The 16,191-nt window shown below is 40.1% G+C and overlaps 1 protein-coding gene across 3 annotated transcripts in view; it reads right to left on the reverse strand.

Annotated features, from left to right (window-relative positions):
• Window positions 1-6,332: 6,332 nt before the first annotated feature.
• LOC121299323 (NT-3 growth factor receptor-like) overlaps window positions 6,333-16,191 on the reverse strand; it is an 82,857-nt gene continuing 72,998 nt past the window's right edge. For all 3 annotated transcript variants that reach the window (XM_041227008.1, XM_041227006.1, XM_041227007.1), the window contains 3 exons: window positions 15,296-15,539; window positions 8,900-9,058; window positions 6,333-7,512 (listed from right to left, as the gene is read on the reverse strand). In XM_041227008.1, the coding sequence (XP_041082942.1) occupies window positions 7,327-7,512; window positions 8,900-9,058; window positions 15,296-15,539 (589 nt within the window). In that variant the 3' untranslated portion in view covers window positions 6,333-7,326. The remainder of the gene's footprint in view (window positions 7,513-8,899; window positions 9,059-15,295; window positions 15,540-16,191) is intronic.

The raw sequence follows: 16,191 nt of genomic DNA on the forward strand, positions 1-16,191 counted from the left end.
TAGACTGGTGTTGTAAAAGAGGTGTAGGAGAGTGGGGAGGGGAGGGGAGAGGGGAGAGGGGAGAGGGAAGGAGGGGGAGGGGTAGACAAGAGTGACTTCCAGCCCTAGCTGTGTTTCCAGCATCTGAGCCAGGTGGAGAACCAGGCAGAGTTCGAGTATCTGAACTGAGGCCCGTCATATGCTGATGTTTCCCCCGGTTCTCTACTTTTCTTTTTCATAAAAAGACAATTAGATAACCCTGGTTGACCTGCCCATCTGGGATCTATGAACAGACAATTAGATAACCCTGGCTGACCTGCCCATCTGGGATCTATGAACAGGCATTTTACGTCAACCCTACCAGAATAGATAGAGGGGTCAGATTACATACAGCCTTTTCCTTTAAATTATAGCTCACACTACCACATGTCAATAATCGGGTTCACAGCATCAGCTTCATATACCCTACAAGGCTTTTTAACAACTGGGCTTACTACTCACTACAAAACAACTGCTAAGAACTTTCACAGCATTTAATACTCAGGTGGTATGCACTGAATATTCCATATAAAATGGATGAATAGAGCATGAGGTTGTTTAGTTCTGCAAATCATTTATATGAAAACAGAATTAAATTGAACAAGCGCATGGGAAAGCCCTCAAAGTAAAGTACTACATGTTATATAATATCATTTTGTTTATTGGGATAATAACTACAATAAGTGTCTTATGCTTGTTGATCTCATAAAGCTGATAGTGTTCACAATACAGGCTTGCAGTCTCTTGGATTATGATGCGAAGGTGCAGAATGTTCACAAACACTTGTCGTGCTTTTCTCAAAGCTAACTCTCTTTGACTTTAATTGTTTACTCTCCTTGACTAAGAATTGCACTTTCTAACAGAACAGGCAATGCATTCAATCATTACAAACCCAGTTCAATTCATTAGAGTCAATTATGAGCTCATTACTTAGCCTATGAGTGCATGTGCTATGGGGGGTGCAGTTTAATGTGTGTGTTTTCTTTTTGTTTCAGTTAGCATTATGAATGTGCTTTTCAGATCCTTCTCTCACAGAACATGTATGTGACTCATTCAGAATAGATAGCGTTCCACTCTGGGAAATGTACTATATTAAATGTTTATTAAATGTGTATTTATTGTGCCTGTTTAAGAGCATGCCAAATGCAAACTCTCAGAGAAGCTCAATTTGTAAAGATTGTATAGTGCATAGTCACATTAGCAATGTTTACAATAAAGGTCTATTAGAACAATTTTTCTCACAGATTTTATAAGAACATAAGGACATAAGAAAGTTTACAAACGAGAGGAGGCCATTCAGCCCATCTTGCTCGTTTGGTTGTTAGTAGCTTATTGATCCCAAAATCTCATCAAGCAGCTTCTTGAAGGATCCCAGGGTGTCAGCTTCAACAACATTACATTACATTATGTGACTGTACAGAGCACAATGTACCTGTAGTTATTGTCTTGTGTTCTTTTTTTGTTTTTTTTGTTCAACAAACCGTTCTTTTTAATAGTTCCAATAGATATCGGCTCATCTATGTGTACTATAATATAAAACAAGATAACTGCTGTTATACTATGCCTCCAAGGCCTCCTGGATGTTTTATTACAGTTTCCCTGACCCACAATTCAGCATCTCTGAGAGCTGGGGTATAATCAGCCTGGTATCACTGCTGCATCTGCTTAGCCTAGACACTGAGCTTGAATCTCTTATGGAAAAGTTCTGGTATCCATGACAACCCAACCTTTGTGTTCTGTTTGTGAACGAGACAGGCAAGTATGATGAGAATGATAGTACATTATTGATAACGGATACAAAAAGTCTCTGAAAGTTAGATATCTTGCACAGCGGCATTCGATTCTCATTGAAGGTCATTCCAATATGTATGTATACTGTCCATTTCCATCCATTACAAGTATTCATATATTTTCTATACAAAACACTGGTTTATTAATATTAGTTTAAACTATTTTTTTTCCATCTGTAATAAAAATGTAAAAAAATACTGCAGAATATAAATTTATTTCACATATCCCTATAACCCTCCCAATTGCCACCAAATACCTCGAGCCACGGGACAAGCCTTGTACAGCACTGTATATCCCTATAAGCCTGTATAGGCTTGCTTTCCTTTGTTCTATCCTGACATACTGCCCATCTTCAATGCTTTGTAGCTCTGGCTGTCCCTTTGCATTCTCTGCTGATAACAATCACTCAGCTGCCAAGACAGAAACAGTCTACATCTGCAACGTATCTTAGGGAGGAAGGAAGGAATCAGAATCACACAAAGCCAAACTGCCCTAACAGCACACCATGCTTTCAGATGCTAGGAGACTGACAGCCAGTAAAGAGGGCAGGAAGCAGGAGGGTTCAGGACCCTGATTGGAGGAGAGATCTCTTTTGCATCTCAATGAGGCACTCTCTGAAACACTTGCAATGTGGAGGTTAATCTAGATGTCAATGTCTGCTGACAGCGCGAGAGATTGCTCGTGGGTGACAGCCCGTCTGAAGTCTTAATACTGCAGTCATCCATCCTGCCTTCGGGGAATAAAAAACTGTTGTGTGGAAATGCTTCAAAGCAAGTTTTCCTTTGTTTGAAGTCCTGAAAAACAGTTGTGCCCTTTCCCTCTATAGTAGAGTTCACCATTCTAGGGTAACAAGCGAAGGCAGCTTCCAGTCCACTCCCAATCTTCCACAGCACTGACTTGTTATAACTGCATCAGTGGCACAATACACAAATACTTATGTAGAATGCTGTTTATTGACTGGTGGTCTGATGTTCTTCAATACAGATTGGACATGTGGTGCACATTACAAAAAGATTCAACTGTGCAGAGCAGCTTGACAAACGGGCACTAATACTATACAGACACAGAGCTCCTGACAAATGCTGGTGGACCTGAACTAGACTGCAGTTCAACTGCACTGCCTGTGTATCCTGATATCAGATCACAGAGTGAGTATTGTGCATTGAGAAGCCTGGCTTGCAGCTCTAAAGAGCTCGCATAGCATTTCTTTGTAACGTTCTGGCTCTTTGCCTCTCAATTCCAACACTCTCCTGATGGTTAACTCTTGACTTGTGGCTGCACCTGACTTTGCTTTACTCAATATACCAACAGCCAGAGCTCCATTTTGAGAATGGGTAGCCTTCACTGAAAGTCCTGTTGACCTTCAGCGATTAGCAAAGCAGCCCATCATATTTATAAGTCATCCCAAGCTCTGAAAACTCATTTCATAAGTAATTTCCGTCCATTTTCGACAGGGGAAGTCATTAGAATTGCTGCGACCTTCTGAGATGCTGCACTGACAGACTCTTGTCACACTCTCTCTCCTTTGATTATGTTGCCTGCACCCTGAGTGACAATTCTTGTATTTCTTTTCTTAGCTCCTGACCTAAAAGGGCAAATGTGCATGAAGATGCAGGATTTTTTATTTCTCTTGCCATCAATATAATACTCCTCATGGGTCAATGAACACTGATTAGCTGTGGGGTAAATTGAGTGTAAACTTTAGGTTTTATTGGCCTTTTCAGCAGTGCGCACACACACACACACACACACACACACACACACACACACATGCTGTCATGCTGTCACTAGGGTATCCACTGAGATGCATCTATTCCTTCTCATAAAAAAGCTGGACCCTTTCATGTAAATGTAATCAGCCAGTCCTAGTGATGAATGAGCTCAAAGCCCAGTCAAAGAGCATTGATTTAGTAAGAAAAAGAGTGGAATTCGTCATACAGAAATTCCGTCATATATAATATATTATATATATATATATATATACTATATCTATATATATATATATTATATATATAGATATAATATATATATATTAATTGTTTCTGAATCCGGGATCCTTTTATCAAACAGAAGCAAATGTAGCCTTGGGGGTTTAATGTAGACTAGACGAAAAAATGAACTGGTTTGACCAGGCCTGCTCATGACTGTTCCATCTCTCTTCAGTGCCTTGAGACGCTCATTCATGAAAGTGCAATACAAACGCACTGTTGTATTACAATAAAACAGGATATAGGCTTAAATGGGATCTTTATGCACAAATCCCATGGCACTGATCAAACACATTCTGAATTACTAAGCAATGGGCAAGTGAAATAATAAGTATTGAAAGAATAGCTTCTGCATCCTGCTTGCGTCCAGACCGGAATTCCACAGCCTACTACACAATGGCTACAAGCAGTGTGCCAATGGCACACCGCTCTACTGGGCACTTCAGTGAAGCTCTAGAAGGGTTCAGCAGATCCAGGTTAACAGTAAGGCTTCCAAGTCAATTGTGTTGTACAATTTACATTTTTAGAAAACAAATGTTCTGCTATCCTCTTATGCAAAGATTTGTCTTAAGAAGTTTTCATGGTGACCAGACAAGACCCCAGTCACCATAAGAGCTGCCCTGAATATAGCAACAACCTTAAACAAATGAGGTCATTTTGGAGATGCAGACAGGACCTCAAAGTGAAATTGATGTGCTCATATTATGAGATGAAGTGATAAAAATGTGTGCTCTAGGGAAATATGAGAAGATGCAAAAGACTAACTGGAAATCCAAGATGGACTGACCCTTGTAAAAGATGGATCTCAAGGGTTTTGTATAGATGCATTAATGACTGATGAAGATATTCCAGCTCCAGCAAACAAAAGATATTCAGAATGATTAACTATATGAACTGCTGTCTCTCTGCTCCTCCTCTATTCATGTTGTTTCATAGAGACAACGGAAGTGACTACAATATCCCATAATACACAGCACGAGAGAGTACACCGACCTCTGTTGTTCAGTTACTGTACACTGCTTGTCTGACATGTCCTACAAAGTTATGCACTTGAATTCTGAATAAACGAGTCTGGCTCAGTCACAGATACCGCAAACTCCATTGGAACAGTGTGGCCAATTTCTACAGCAACAACGCAGCAAGATGCATAATGTTTTGTTTCTGGTTGGGGGCCCCAATCCATTCACTCTGGAGCCCTTTTTAAGGGAAATAACCTCTGAATTATACCGGATACTGCTTTAGATCAACCATGAACAAAGAAAAAAAAGCATGACCAAGAAATCACTAACCCTCCTGTCTTTTCATTTGCATGTACAAACAAAGGGTGCCATTCAATCCAATAATATAAAGATAGAATTATTCCCAATAATATATTCATTACACAAGGCGATAGGCCTGTACTTGGGTTTTCCACTAAAGATAATCAATACCATTTCAATACAAAAAATCAATAGGACATTTTGAGGAAAAAGAAAAACATCTTTGTTCTCAAAAGTGGATAACCTGAAGGCATGAGTGTGCATGGTTAATATTATCACGAGGCTCATTAGAAGATCCAGTTCTGATGCTATCTTGGGGCAGGAATCTTTTATTCTGAGTTAGTCACTCACTGTGGTTGCAAACTTTGCATTTAACCCTGTGAATCCAGTAGTGCACCTGGTTTCATATTTGTTCCATAGATAAATACACTGTAGACCAGATTACCATTCAGTCCAAAATATTCTACAGGTGAATGCCAACATCACAAGGATTTGGTTGTCAACCTTTTCAAACGTGAACCCTCATTGTTACGTGGCTGTGTGATGTTTCCAGATGAAAGAGATTGCTACACCATCAGTAATCTTTGAAACAATGCTTCATGGCACAGTATATTACTATTTAGAACAATATTTACTTGATCCCACACCCCAGTATATTTGCCGTGCATCGTATAGTATTCCGTCCAGTGTGATCAATAGCATTCCTACAATGTTCACTTTAATGGCTGCAAAAAGGCTCAGTCTATAGGCATTGATTAACAACCAACAGCCCACTTTGTTCTTCTCAACTGTGCTCTAAAAAGTCCTGTGTTGTACTCTGGGGTCAGCAGAGATCTACACATGATTTAATAGAGAAACCATTAGGTAACATTTGTGTTACTTAACTCACCCATGTTTCTAGAATTGCTGTCAAGTTACCACTGCTTTACTTCTGAGAGTTGTTCAGCTTTGATTGTGTCCATCTACATACAATAAATGTCTCTTCTAGGCAATGGTTTAGAAACAGAGCCTGGGATCATTGATCTGCACTGGAACAGGACCTGCAACACATACCTGCAACTCCCTCAGCCATGTCATAAAGAGACACTTATTATAAGTATCCTATTGTGTTCATATTTTAGACCCTTTCTGTGTGTGTGAGTGTGTGTGAGTGTGTGTGTGTGTGTGTAGGAGGAGGGCGTGTGTTATGTGTGTGAGAGTGTGTGTGTGTATGTGTGTGTGTGTGTGTGTGTGTGTGTGTGTGTGTGTGTGTGTGTGTGTGTGTGTAGGAGGAGGGTGTGTGTTGTGTGTGTGAGAGTGTGTGTTGTGTGTGTGTGTAGGAGGAGGGGTGTGTGTGTGTGTGTCTCACTTTGTCTTGCTCTATTCTCTTTCTGACCATGTCTGACTTTCCTTTATACAACATTAAAGTCTGGTTACATCATTTTAAGGTAGCCAAGTGCTCCAACAGAAGAACATATATTCTCTGATGCATACAAAAAAGTTGAAGGAGGTTCTTAAACATTTATAGAAATAACTCACCAGAACAGCACTCCAAGGAACTAAAGAAGCTAACTTGAAAAAGAAAACCATATTCCATATTCAGGAAATAAGTTAACATAATTCTGTGACAGTAATAGAAATTTACAGTATGTACATTCCATTATTAAATTATGTTGTTTTACTGATTGGTGGCTGCCTCATTCCGAGGACTCTTAATTTTATTTTCTCAACTTTTTTTTTTTTTTTTGAATAGAACCCCCCACACACTCAGGATATCATCTTCTGCACCAAAAAGTGATCCAGGCTTCTGCAGGAAGTCTTGCCGCTGTGGTGCTTTCCCAAACAAGAAGCTGCCGTTTCAGATTCGAGACACTCGCTTAGCAACCAATATGGCAGACATCCACACTTGGAAAAGAATAATAAATAAATAAAATAAAAAGCTATAAAATAAAAACAGTAGGGTAGTTAACTCTTCTGTTATATTGTCTAAATACCAAATTGGACCAGTTGGTTTTTTTGTTTGTTTTCTTTTGATGGAGGTCATTTCCAAGGAAAAAATCCTCTTCATACAGTAGAGTTCAGTGCATTTCATGTGCAGGTAAACAAAAGCCCAAACTGCATTTCCCTTGGTGTAAAGAAAGGTTATCCAGTGTATTGAAAGGTGTTGCAGGCACTTAAGTCCATCCCCATCTCTTGGTGTTTGACTGTGGAGTAGTAGTACAGTAAGGTACATATTGTTGTTTGGTTATTCCTGGATCGTGGTTTGTTTCACGCAGGCAGGCAGGCCTATTCTAGCCCAGAATGTCCAGGTAGACTGGCGTGGCCTTGCCCAACGCGTACAGGATCTTCTGGATGTCCTTGATGTTTAGTCGCTGCTGTGGTTCCCTCTGCCAGCACCCCAACATCAAGTCGTAAACCTCCTTTGGGCACACCCGAGGCCTCTCCAGCACCCGACCTTGCGTGATGCACTCGATTACCTGGGAAAGAAGAAAAACACATGGCCGATTATCTCTCTGAACAACTGCTGGGTTGGAATTGTAGTCTGCCTCAAATCTGATGAACTCTTTTATAATTTTAAATGGACTTTTTCAGTGGCTTTATCATATTTATTTTTGTAATTATTTATTTCTGTTTTGTTTTTTGAGGATTTTAACAATACATTTTTCCTCAATTTCATGGCATATTATGCTCCATTTGAAGCAAACAAATTAAAGCATGGGAACCCTTCACTCACTGAGTAACTCATTTGAATATTTTATCATTAGTAAGACATGTCGAGCTCATAAAACACATATATATATATATATATATATATATATATATATATATATATATATATATATATATATATATATATATATATATATATTGTATATGTGTGTATGTATATATATATATATATATATATATATATATATATATATATATATATATATATATATATATATATATATATATATATATTAGACCCCAAGAATAGTTGTAATTTTACAGCACTGTAGGAAAAAATAAGTATTAATTAGTATTAATGTATCTAACTGCGCTTTAAAATATTTAAAATATTTATTTTATAAAATATTGATGACAGCTATCAAAAACCAACAGGTGTGTTATACAACTAGGTTTGTATTAAAATTAATTTCATAAATATGTCTCAATTTGAGACAGATCTAGGGCAGTTTTAATCAAACACAACCGACTGTGCTTGAAAGTTTGAAAGCCATGTTAGTTCAATGTCAACACCACTGTATTCATATTTTATTACAGCAGATTCTGGCTGCACCAGCTGAAGCTGGAATGTAATTTTCCTTCCATCAGATACAAGACAGCTGCAGTTTGTAGTCTGAGCATGTTTCTGCAGGATATCATTCAGAGCATCTACGCTCCAAACTGAAACAGGAAAACAAAAGCATACTTGAACCTCCCACACTATAGCCTAGCTCAAGGCTACTCAAACCCACTGCTTCCACACAACAGTCTTTCACCCTAATACCTTATACTACAGTCTAGTGCTCATAGCAACAAGCTACAGCGCTCTCACTCTCTACCGGCTATCTCTAACCCCTTACACTACAGTCTAGTGCTCATAGCAACGAGCTACAGCACTCTCACTCTCTACCGGCTATCTCTAACCCCTTACACTATAGTCTAGTGCTCATAGCAACAAGCTACAGCACTCACACTCAACACCGGCTATCTCTAACCCCTTAGGGTTGTATCTCTGTTACCTCATTGTTAGCAAGTTGAAACCATGTGTATATCTTGTATATTCTCAGTGTTGTAAGTAAAGGAAGGCTGTGTGTTGTATCTCTGTTTCCTCAAGTGTTGTAAGTAAAGGAAGGCTGTGTGTTATATCTCTGTTACCTCGTTGTTAGCGAGTTGGAACCAGGGCTGCTTCCCATAGGTGAAAATCTCCCAGAGGATGACTCCAAAACTCCACACGTCGCTCTCCGTGGTGAACTTGCGGTACATGATGCTTTCTGGGGGCATCCAGCGGATTGGTAGCATTGTGTGGCCCCCCACCTAACAATCAGGAAACAGAGAATACGTGTTAATTTCACTCCTGGTTCACCTTACCTAAGTTAACATCAGGAAGTCTATGATCTGTGCTAATCATGGTCTGTGACACTCATCATAAACAAAACAAAACTGGTGCACATTTGCCCTGAAATTAAATAACATGATTTTAACTGTTATAACATTTAGCGCTAAATCAACATTTAGATACTCTACGTGCCAATGCATTCCTCAAGTGAGCTCATTTTTATGGGCATCTTGGTTTTATTGCAACAGTTATAATTAGTAACCGGTACACAAGTTAAAATTACTCATTTAAGTTCAAATTACTTAAGAAATTGAAATGGGGATAAGAGAAGAAAAAGAAGCTCAGATATCTGCTCTTGAAAAGGTTGAGAGAGCTGGAAGCGGGCCTGGGGGGCCTCTGGGTTTAGCTGAGTGGAGCGCTGGCTAAATATGAACTGAATAAGATTTGCATGTACCCAGAGGCTTGTGAGTTCCCAGTCTGAATGTGGAAATCAATGTAGAGGAAGAATGCAGGGCATGGGAAACAGATCTCAAAATCACATGGGATCTGTAAACTGAGCATGTGCTGAAATGCAGTCCCTTGCTTAGCCTTGCACTTCCAGATATTAATCGACTAAACAGCAGCACATTAATCATCCTAATGCTTAGCCTTCATTAGACTGGATTGTTTTGAAATCTATTTCCTATTCATGTCAATTGTATTGTGTTTATCATATCTGCTCTGGGATGAACAGGACTGACATTTCAATGGGACCGTGGATGTTGCTGCCTTCAACCCTAAGTGTCAGTTCCGTATAAATGACAGAACTCATTAACTCCTTGCACACTGAGGGTCAAGGCATTGATCAAGCTTCTGATTTCACTAAAGCATATATTAACCTACATGTTTATTGCTGCCATGACAGTGCCACATGTAACAATGGCATCCCTTTCTCACAATGTTTACAGACTTCATCTTCGATTTTCTAATTCTAGTCCCATAGATGATGATATGCATTACAGATTTGGTTTAATATATTCATGCATCTGGACTGCCTGTCTCTTGACTCCAAGCAGTTGTGCAATAGAGCATCAAACTCATCTCAAGTATTCTTGGTTTTTAAACTGCTGCTGGCGTGCACACATCCTTTTCAGTTCATGGTGCAGAGTTTGCTTTGAGATGTTTTAACTGCCCGTATCCTTTATATCCTCTTGGATCTCCAGCCAAGGTGTGTATGGCACTAAATGCTCTGGGAGCAACCTTAGGTTATCAAATCATGTGCTGAAAGAGGAACATCCGTGACTCGAGGGGTATCCAGGGGTCTGACTCAAACATTAGGTTGCTGTTTTGTTATCATGTCTGGGTTAGGAACATGCAAAGTTTTACCAATTTCTTTTAAAGCAGTATACATTTGCATTTGCTATTTAATTGTAATCCCTTGTCTAACAAAACGTTTAAGGTTAGGGTCTGTGTCAGTTTGACTGGGGTTTTGTTGATTACCACGAGGGGTGGAAACATTGACATATTTATATTTTCCAGGTGTTTAGAGAATTTAGAAGATTAGGTTAAGGAGATATGGAAGCGGAAGATATCCCAGGATCTGCCTGTACATTTGTTCCAGGTATTTTGCTAAAAGGGAGAATATGCCAGGAGCATCTTAAGGACAGAGAGATGCGTTTCTGTATTCTGTAGCTAACCCTGTAGTCTTTCACAGTGGACACATCAATACAAACTCTGAAAACATCTGTACAACAGAGAAGGGAGTTTCAGTTGTCCCACTGGGGGACTGAATAGCAAATCTGCAATGTGATGATGGTGATTTTAAGGTTAGGATTAAGTTAAAGGTTTTGGGTAGGGTTACCCTTTAACTGAGTTTCGTGTCTCTTACAGCTATGCCAGTCCCTTCTATTTCTGTTTAGCTATCGTTTCTGCAGATCAGTGATGTGAAGGCCGAATAGCTCAGGCTGCTGTAAAGACCAGCATGTTTTATTTGATAATCCATTTGATGTTTTCCGCTATATGCGCAGTAATTCTCAGAAGCATCAGTGGCAGAAGCAATAGGAAACTATATACTATATAGTATATATTATATATATATATATATATATATTTATATATATATATATATAGTTCTTCTGATTTAGTGGCTCATTTCAATGACTTATTGCTTTTAATAATAATAAATTTAATAAACTTCTCCTGCCTCAATTCAGAAACATAACATTACACCCCCCTCCACCCTGCTCATATTTACAAACACAACAATTCTCCTTTATCCACTCTTCATTCATGGATATAATCACATAGGCCCAGAATTTGGCTGCTCTCTATTGCATTGGGATAAGAAGGGGAAAAACACACAATTTGGCTCAGTGAAAATATCTCATCTCTCACACTCGCACACACACACACCTCTCACATCTCACACACACACACACATTTCACACTCTCACACACACACACACCTCTCACATCTCACACTCACACACACACCTCTCACATCTCTCACACACACACACACAACTTTCACATCTCACACTCACACACACCTCTCACATCTCACACACACACACACACCTCTCACATCTCACACACACACACACAACTTTCACATCTCACACTCACACACACCTCTCACATCTCACACACATACATCTCTCACATCTCACACTCATCTCTCACATCTCACACACACACACACACACACAACTCTCACATCTCACACTCACACACACCTCTCACATCTCACACACATACATCTCTCACATCTCACACTCACACACACACACACCTCTCACATCTCACACACACATCTCTCACATCTCACACTCACATCTCTCACAATCGTACACAAATCTCTCACACACCAAAGCACTCAATGGCAAGTCACATATCACATTTGAACTCAGTAACAATTCTTGATTATAATGGGCAAACTATAAACATTTAGAAAGAGAAAATAAACGTTTTTGTAAATTGCAGACGGCCGTCGCTCAAAACGGGAGAGAGAGAAGCCCTATCTATCAGACTCCATTTAGACACATTCTAGGAGACAAGATGTCCCCGGCCAGGATTGAAAGGTCTCCATGCAAAACTAATGTTGTGTGAGAATCCATCACGGGGCCCGTCACACTCCCAGGAGCACATATTTTGATAGATGTTCTTCACATTATGACCAAAAATACTAATAAAAAAGGAAGGTTGTAGACTGCGGTGTGCACTGTTGTTCTGATCACGGTATTAAACATTAGTAACATGAATGAGACTTCTCATACAGTAAATAACATCAAGCCTTTAGTTCAGACACACAAATAGGCAGATGCATGTATATGAAGCATGTATGTGATTGGCTTGTTAAACACATGTATTGCTGCTATCAAGGGGACTCGGTCCAGCCCCTTCACATGCACTGTAAATGAGCTGAGATTTCTCTCAGCCAGACTCACTCCAGATTAGTGAGTAAAAAACCAAAGCCTGTAGCTGAACTCATAGATCACTGCAATGTGATGCCATGTTACCCTTCTCGCCTGCCTTAGCAGAGTTAGGAACCTGCAGTCTAACTAGAACCTTTCCAAATGGGACAGCAAATTGCACATTTTATTATTAGCTGTTATTGGTCACAACCTGATGATCTGTTGATGATATGGGACCTACAGTAACATTTACATTACACTGTACATCATGCTTCTCACTAATGGTTATTTGTCTCTGCTCCGGTGTTTGCCTGCTGCGCTATAGTAAACCCCACTGGAACAGTAGTACTTTTTTGGTTTTCACTTCCCTGCTACAAGGTAGACTGTTCCAAAGCCTGCTCTGCTCAGTTCAGTGCTGGGCGCTCCTCTGCAACCCATTCTACTGCAGCAGTGCTTTGTAAATGAATGTGTTTCACATTGGGAGCAGGGAATTGCTCTGTACAGAAGCCCCTGCTGTGCGTTCTGATAGTGGCATGGCAACCGCACACTGTTTCTCAGAGAGATTGAGTTTAAATACAGGCCCCCCCCCCCCCCCCCCCCCCCCCCCCCCCCCCCCGGGAGCAGCTTCTCCGCTGTGCTCAGTTACTCCCCCCCAAGCAGGGCCCATTTGCCTCTCTCTGAATAAGCAAGGGATTGCAGTGTTGTGCATTTCCACTGCTACCAGTTACACGTTTCTACACACTTCAATATTGTTGGATGTTCTGTTATTTATTGCAATAAAAACATATTGAATCTTGATTTGTAGATATGCTTATAAACATAGAGAGTGAGAGGCTATCAAGGTACATACATGAGCAATTTGCATTAATGTACAACTAACTGTTAAGGTTACATAAATATAAATAAAAGATTAAACAAATCTACCTGTATATCTGCATACAAACACCTATCATTGTACACAGCCCCATCTATTTGCTTATGACAAGTGTACATTAGAGCTTTAGCAAGCACTCCTAACTCATCTCCATCTCACTGCTGCCTCCAGGGAGCCATGTATTCCTGATCGCTTCATATTAAACACACTGGAATTGTGTTGATGTTATCCCCACACTCCGTGTCATTATTCAACTAGGAGCAGCTCCAGAAGCAATCTCAGAGAACACCTTGTTTTTGTCTGCTGGACCCCATGCAGGAATAGTGTGGATATAAAAAGTCAAGGGGTTAATCTGTGTCCATCATACAGTATCTGTCATTATATATAGCTGGATATTATCATTGTAGAGAAACATTATCTTATAAATGAAAAAAAAGAGGTCGGGTTTAAACAAATGTAAAAAAAAAAGAATAACTAAACATTCCGCCCACTTCCTTCGCCGGGTAAATTAGCGCTACCATCCTGCTAATTAGATGAAGCCCACTCATAAACAAAATTTAAATGGGCCAAGCAGCAAGGCAAATGTTATTACTGTCACCTTGGGTAGAGTGGCAAAACATTTAAATTAGCAGACACTGAAAAAATATCATAAAATAACAGTCTGTAATCATCCACATAATTCCATTTGATGTCATGGCTTCATCAGAGGCAGCCCTGATAAGACAAATTAAAGAGCTTTTGGTGAGAAAATGAAGAGGATGATACTGTGTGGAGATCACAAAGCCGACTTGAAGAGACTCATTCAGAGCCCTCAGAGGGGACAGGCCATGTTCTTTAGTGGAGCGGTAGTGAATCTGGCAAAGACACTATCAGCCCTCGAAGGCCCAGTGTGGGAATACTCTGCAGGCTTGCTTTGAAATGCTTTAACCTGGCAGCACCCAGAGACACAGGCTTGGGTTCACATGCATTGTATTATTTGATTAATAGGTTTAACGCTTCATTGAACAATGGGGCAAAAATACACAACACAAAGGGAAAGCAGGGATGGATTTTATATTTTGCTGTTTTTCTCCACTGGGGGTGATGTCATTTTTCTTCGTTGTCTTTGTGGCATGTAGGAGGCATTTCTTCAGCTTCTCAAGTGCTATCAGGGAGATTATCAGGGACCTGTTTTTAGCCAATGAGCTTTCAAGTTTTCCAGTGTGACATAAAGAGTAAGCAAACCTAAGCCAGTCATAGGAGTAACAATGAGTGAAGGTTGTCAAGATATCAAGTAGTAATATGGAGGATATCAATGCTATCATGACAACAATGTGGAGGATATCAATGCTATCATGTTAGCGATGTGGAGGATAGCAATGCTATCATGACAGCAATGTGGAGGATATCAATGCTATCGTGACAGCAATGTGGAGGATGTCAATGCTATCATGACAGCAATGTGGAGGATATCAATGCTATCATGACAGCGATGTGGAGGATATCAATGCTATCATGACAGCAATGTGGATGATATCAATGCTATCATGACAGCAATGTGGAGGATATCAATGCTATCATGACAGCAATGAGGAGGATATCAATGCTATCATGAAGCTAAACACTGCCAGTGCAAGTTTTGAGATTCTGTTTAAAAACCATAAACACAGCTCCTGACTCCTTAAATAAAATACTTTTTTTATCACTGCTCATGATGCCAACAGTCTTTTTGTTGAAGAGAAGTCAGACACTTGCATGGGTTTCTCACTGCAAGCAGGTAAGAGTGTGACCGTAGTCCTACCTGAAGGGCTTCGATTGTGCTGATAGACGTGAATGCTGATGGAATGGAATCAGCCAGTTAAGCTGAATTGCATTTTATTACCGCTGTGGAATGTGTAGTGTAGGTGTGCTTCCTATATGAGGTGCAGATTGTTCCTGTCTCGGTACACTGCAGTAAATAAAAGCCTCACCCTGTAGTAGTCGGTGCTGTAGATGTCCCGGGACATGCCGAAGTCCCCGATCTTCACCAGCAGGTTGTTGCCCACCAGGCAGTTTCTGGTGGCCAAGTCACGGTGGACAAAGTGCTGGGAGGCCAGGTATACCATCCCTGAGGAGATCTGTGTGGCGACGTGCAGCATCTGAGACAAGCCCAGCTGCCCCTGAGCCTGGTGAGCCTGCCCATCCACCAGGATCATTGCGTCCGGCCCGTGGGCTCTGAGGACAAAATAATACAGAGCATCATGCTGTTAGGTGTGGAGGAGCTGGAGACAGAGCCAGCACATCCCCTGGGACCAGCCCTACCAAAAGAAACATACATTCTTAATATGATATTGTTTTCATCTTTTTAGTGCATGCAAACACTTTAGAGTATGTACAGTCGAGGCTCCTAATTATGTATTTCCATGTATACTGGTAATAGATGCTGTGTCAGAACAAATAAAGTAAATAATATCTTTGGAGAGGAGAATAAAAACAGAATGAAAGGGAAGAATCCACCTGTCATAAACATGATAAGGTTTATAAACATGATTATTTATGATCGAGTGCTTCTCCCTGGTTTAATAGTATCTCATACAGACATTGCTCGGAAAACCTTGCTGTCCTGTAATGCAACCCAAACACTACAGCCACTAAACTTACAACGTTTTAATAGAATAAATTCATAAACATTTCATTACAACACAACTTCGGCAGTGTGTTATTTTATAGACCTCATCAATTGTTAAATTCTGGTAAAATGTCATTTGACGCCAGTAAAAGCAACATATAAACTGACACTGATATGAAAAGATAATAAGGCTATTAAGTGCCTGTCAGTGTGAGCTTCTCTTTATTTGTTTGTGCTCCAGTATCTCATCCTCCATAG

The sequence above is a fragment of the Polyodon spathula genome, chromosome 24, assembly GCF_017654505.1.
Source record: "Polyodon spathula isolate WHYD16114869_AA chromosome 24, ASM1765450v1, whole genome shotgun sequence".
Classification (NCBI taxonomy): domain Eukaryota; kingdom Metazoa; phylum Chordata; class Actinopteri; order Acipenseriformes; family Polyodontidae; genus Polyodon; species Polyodon spathula.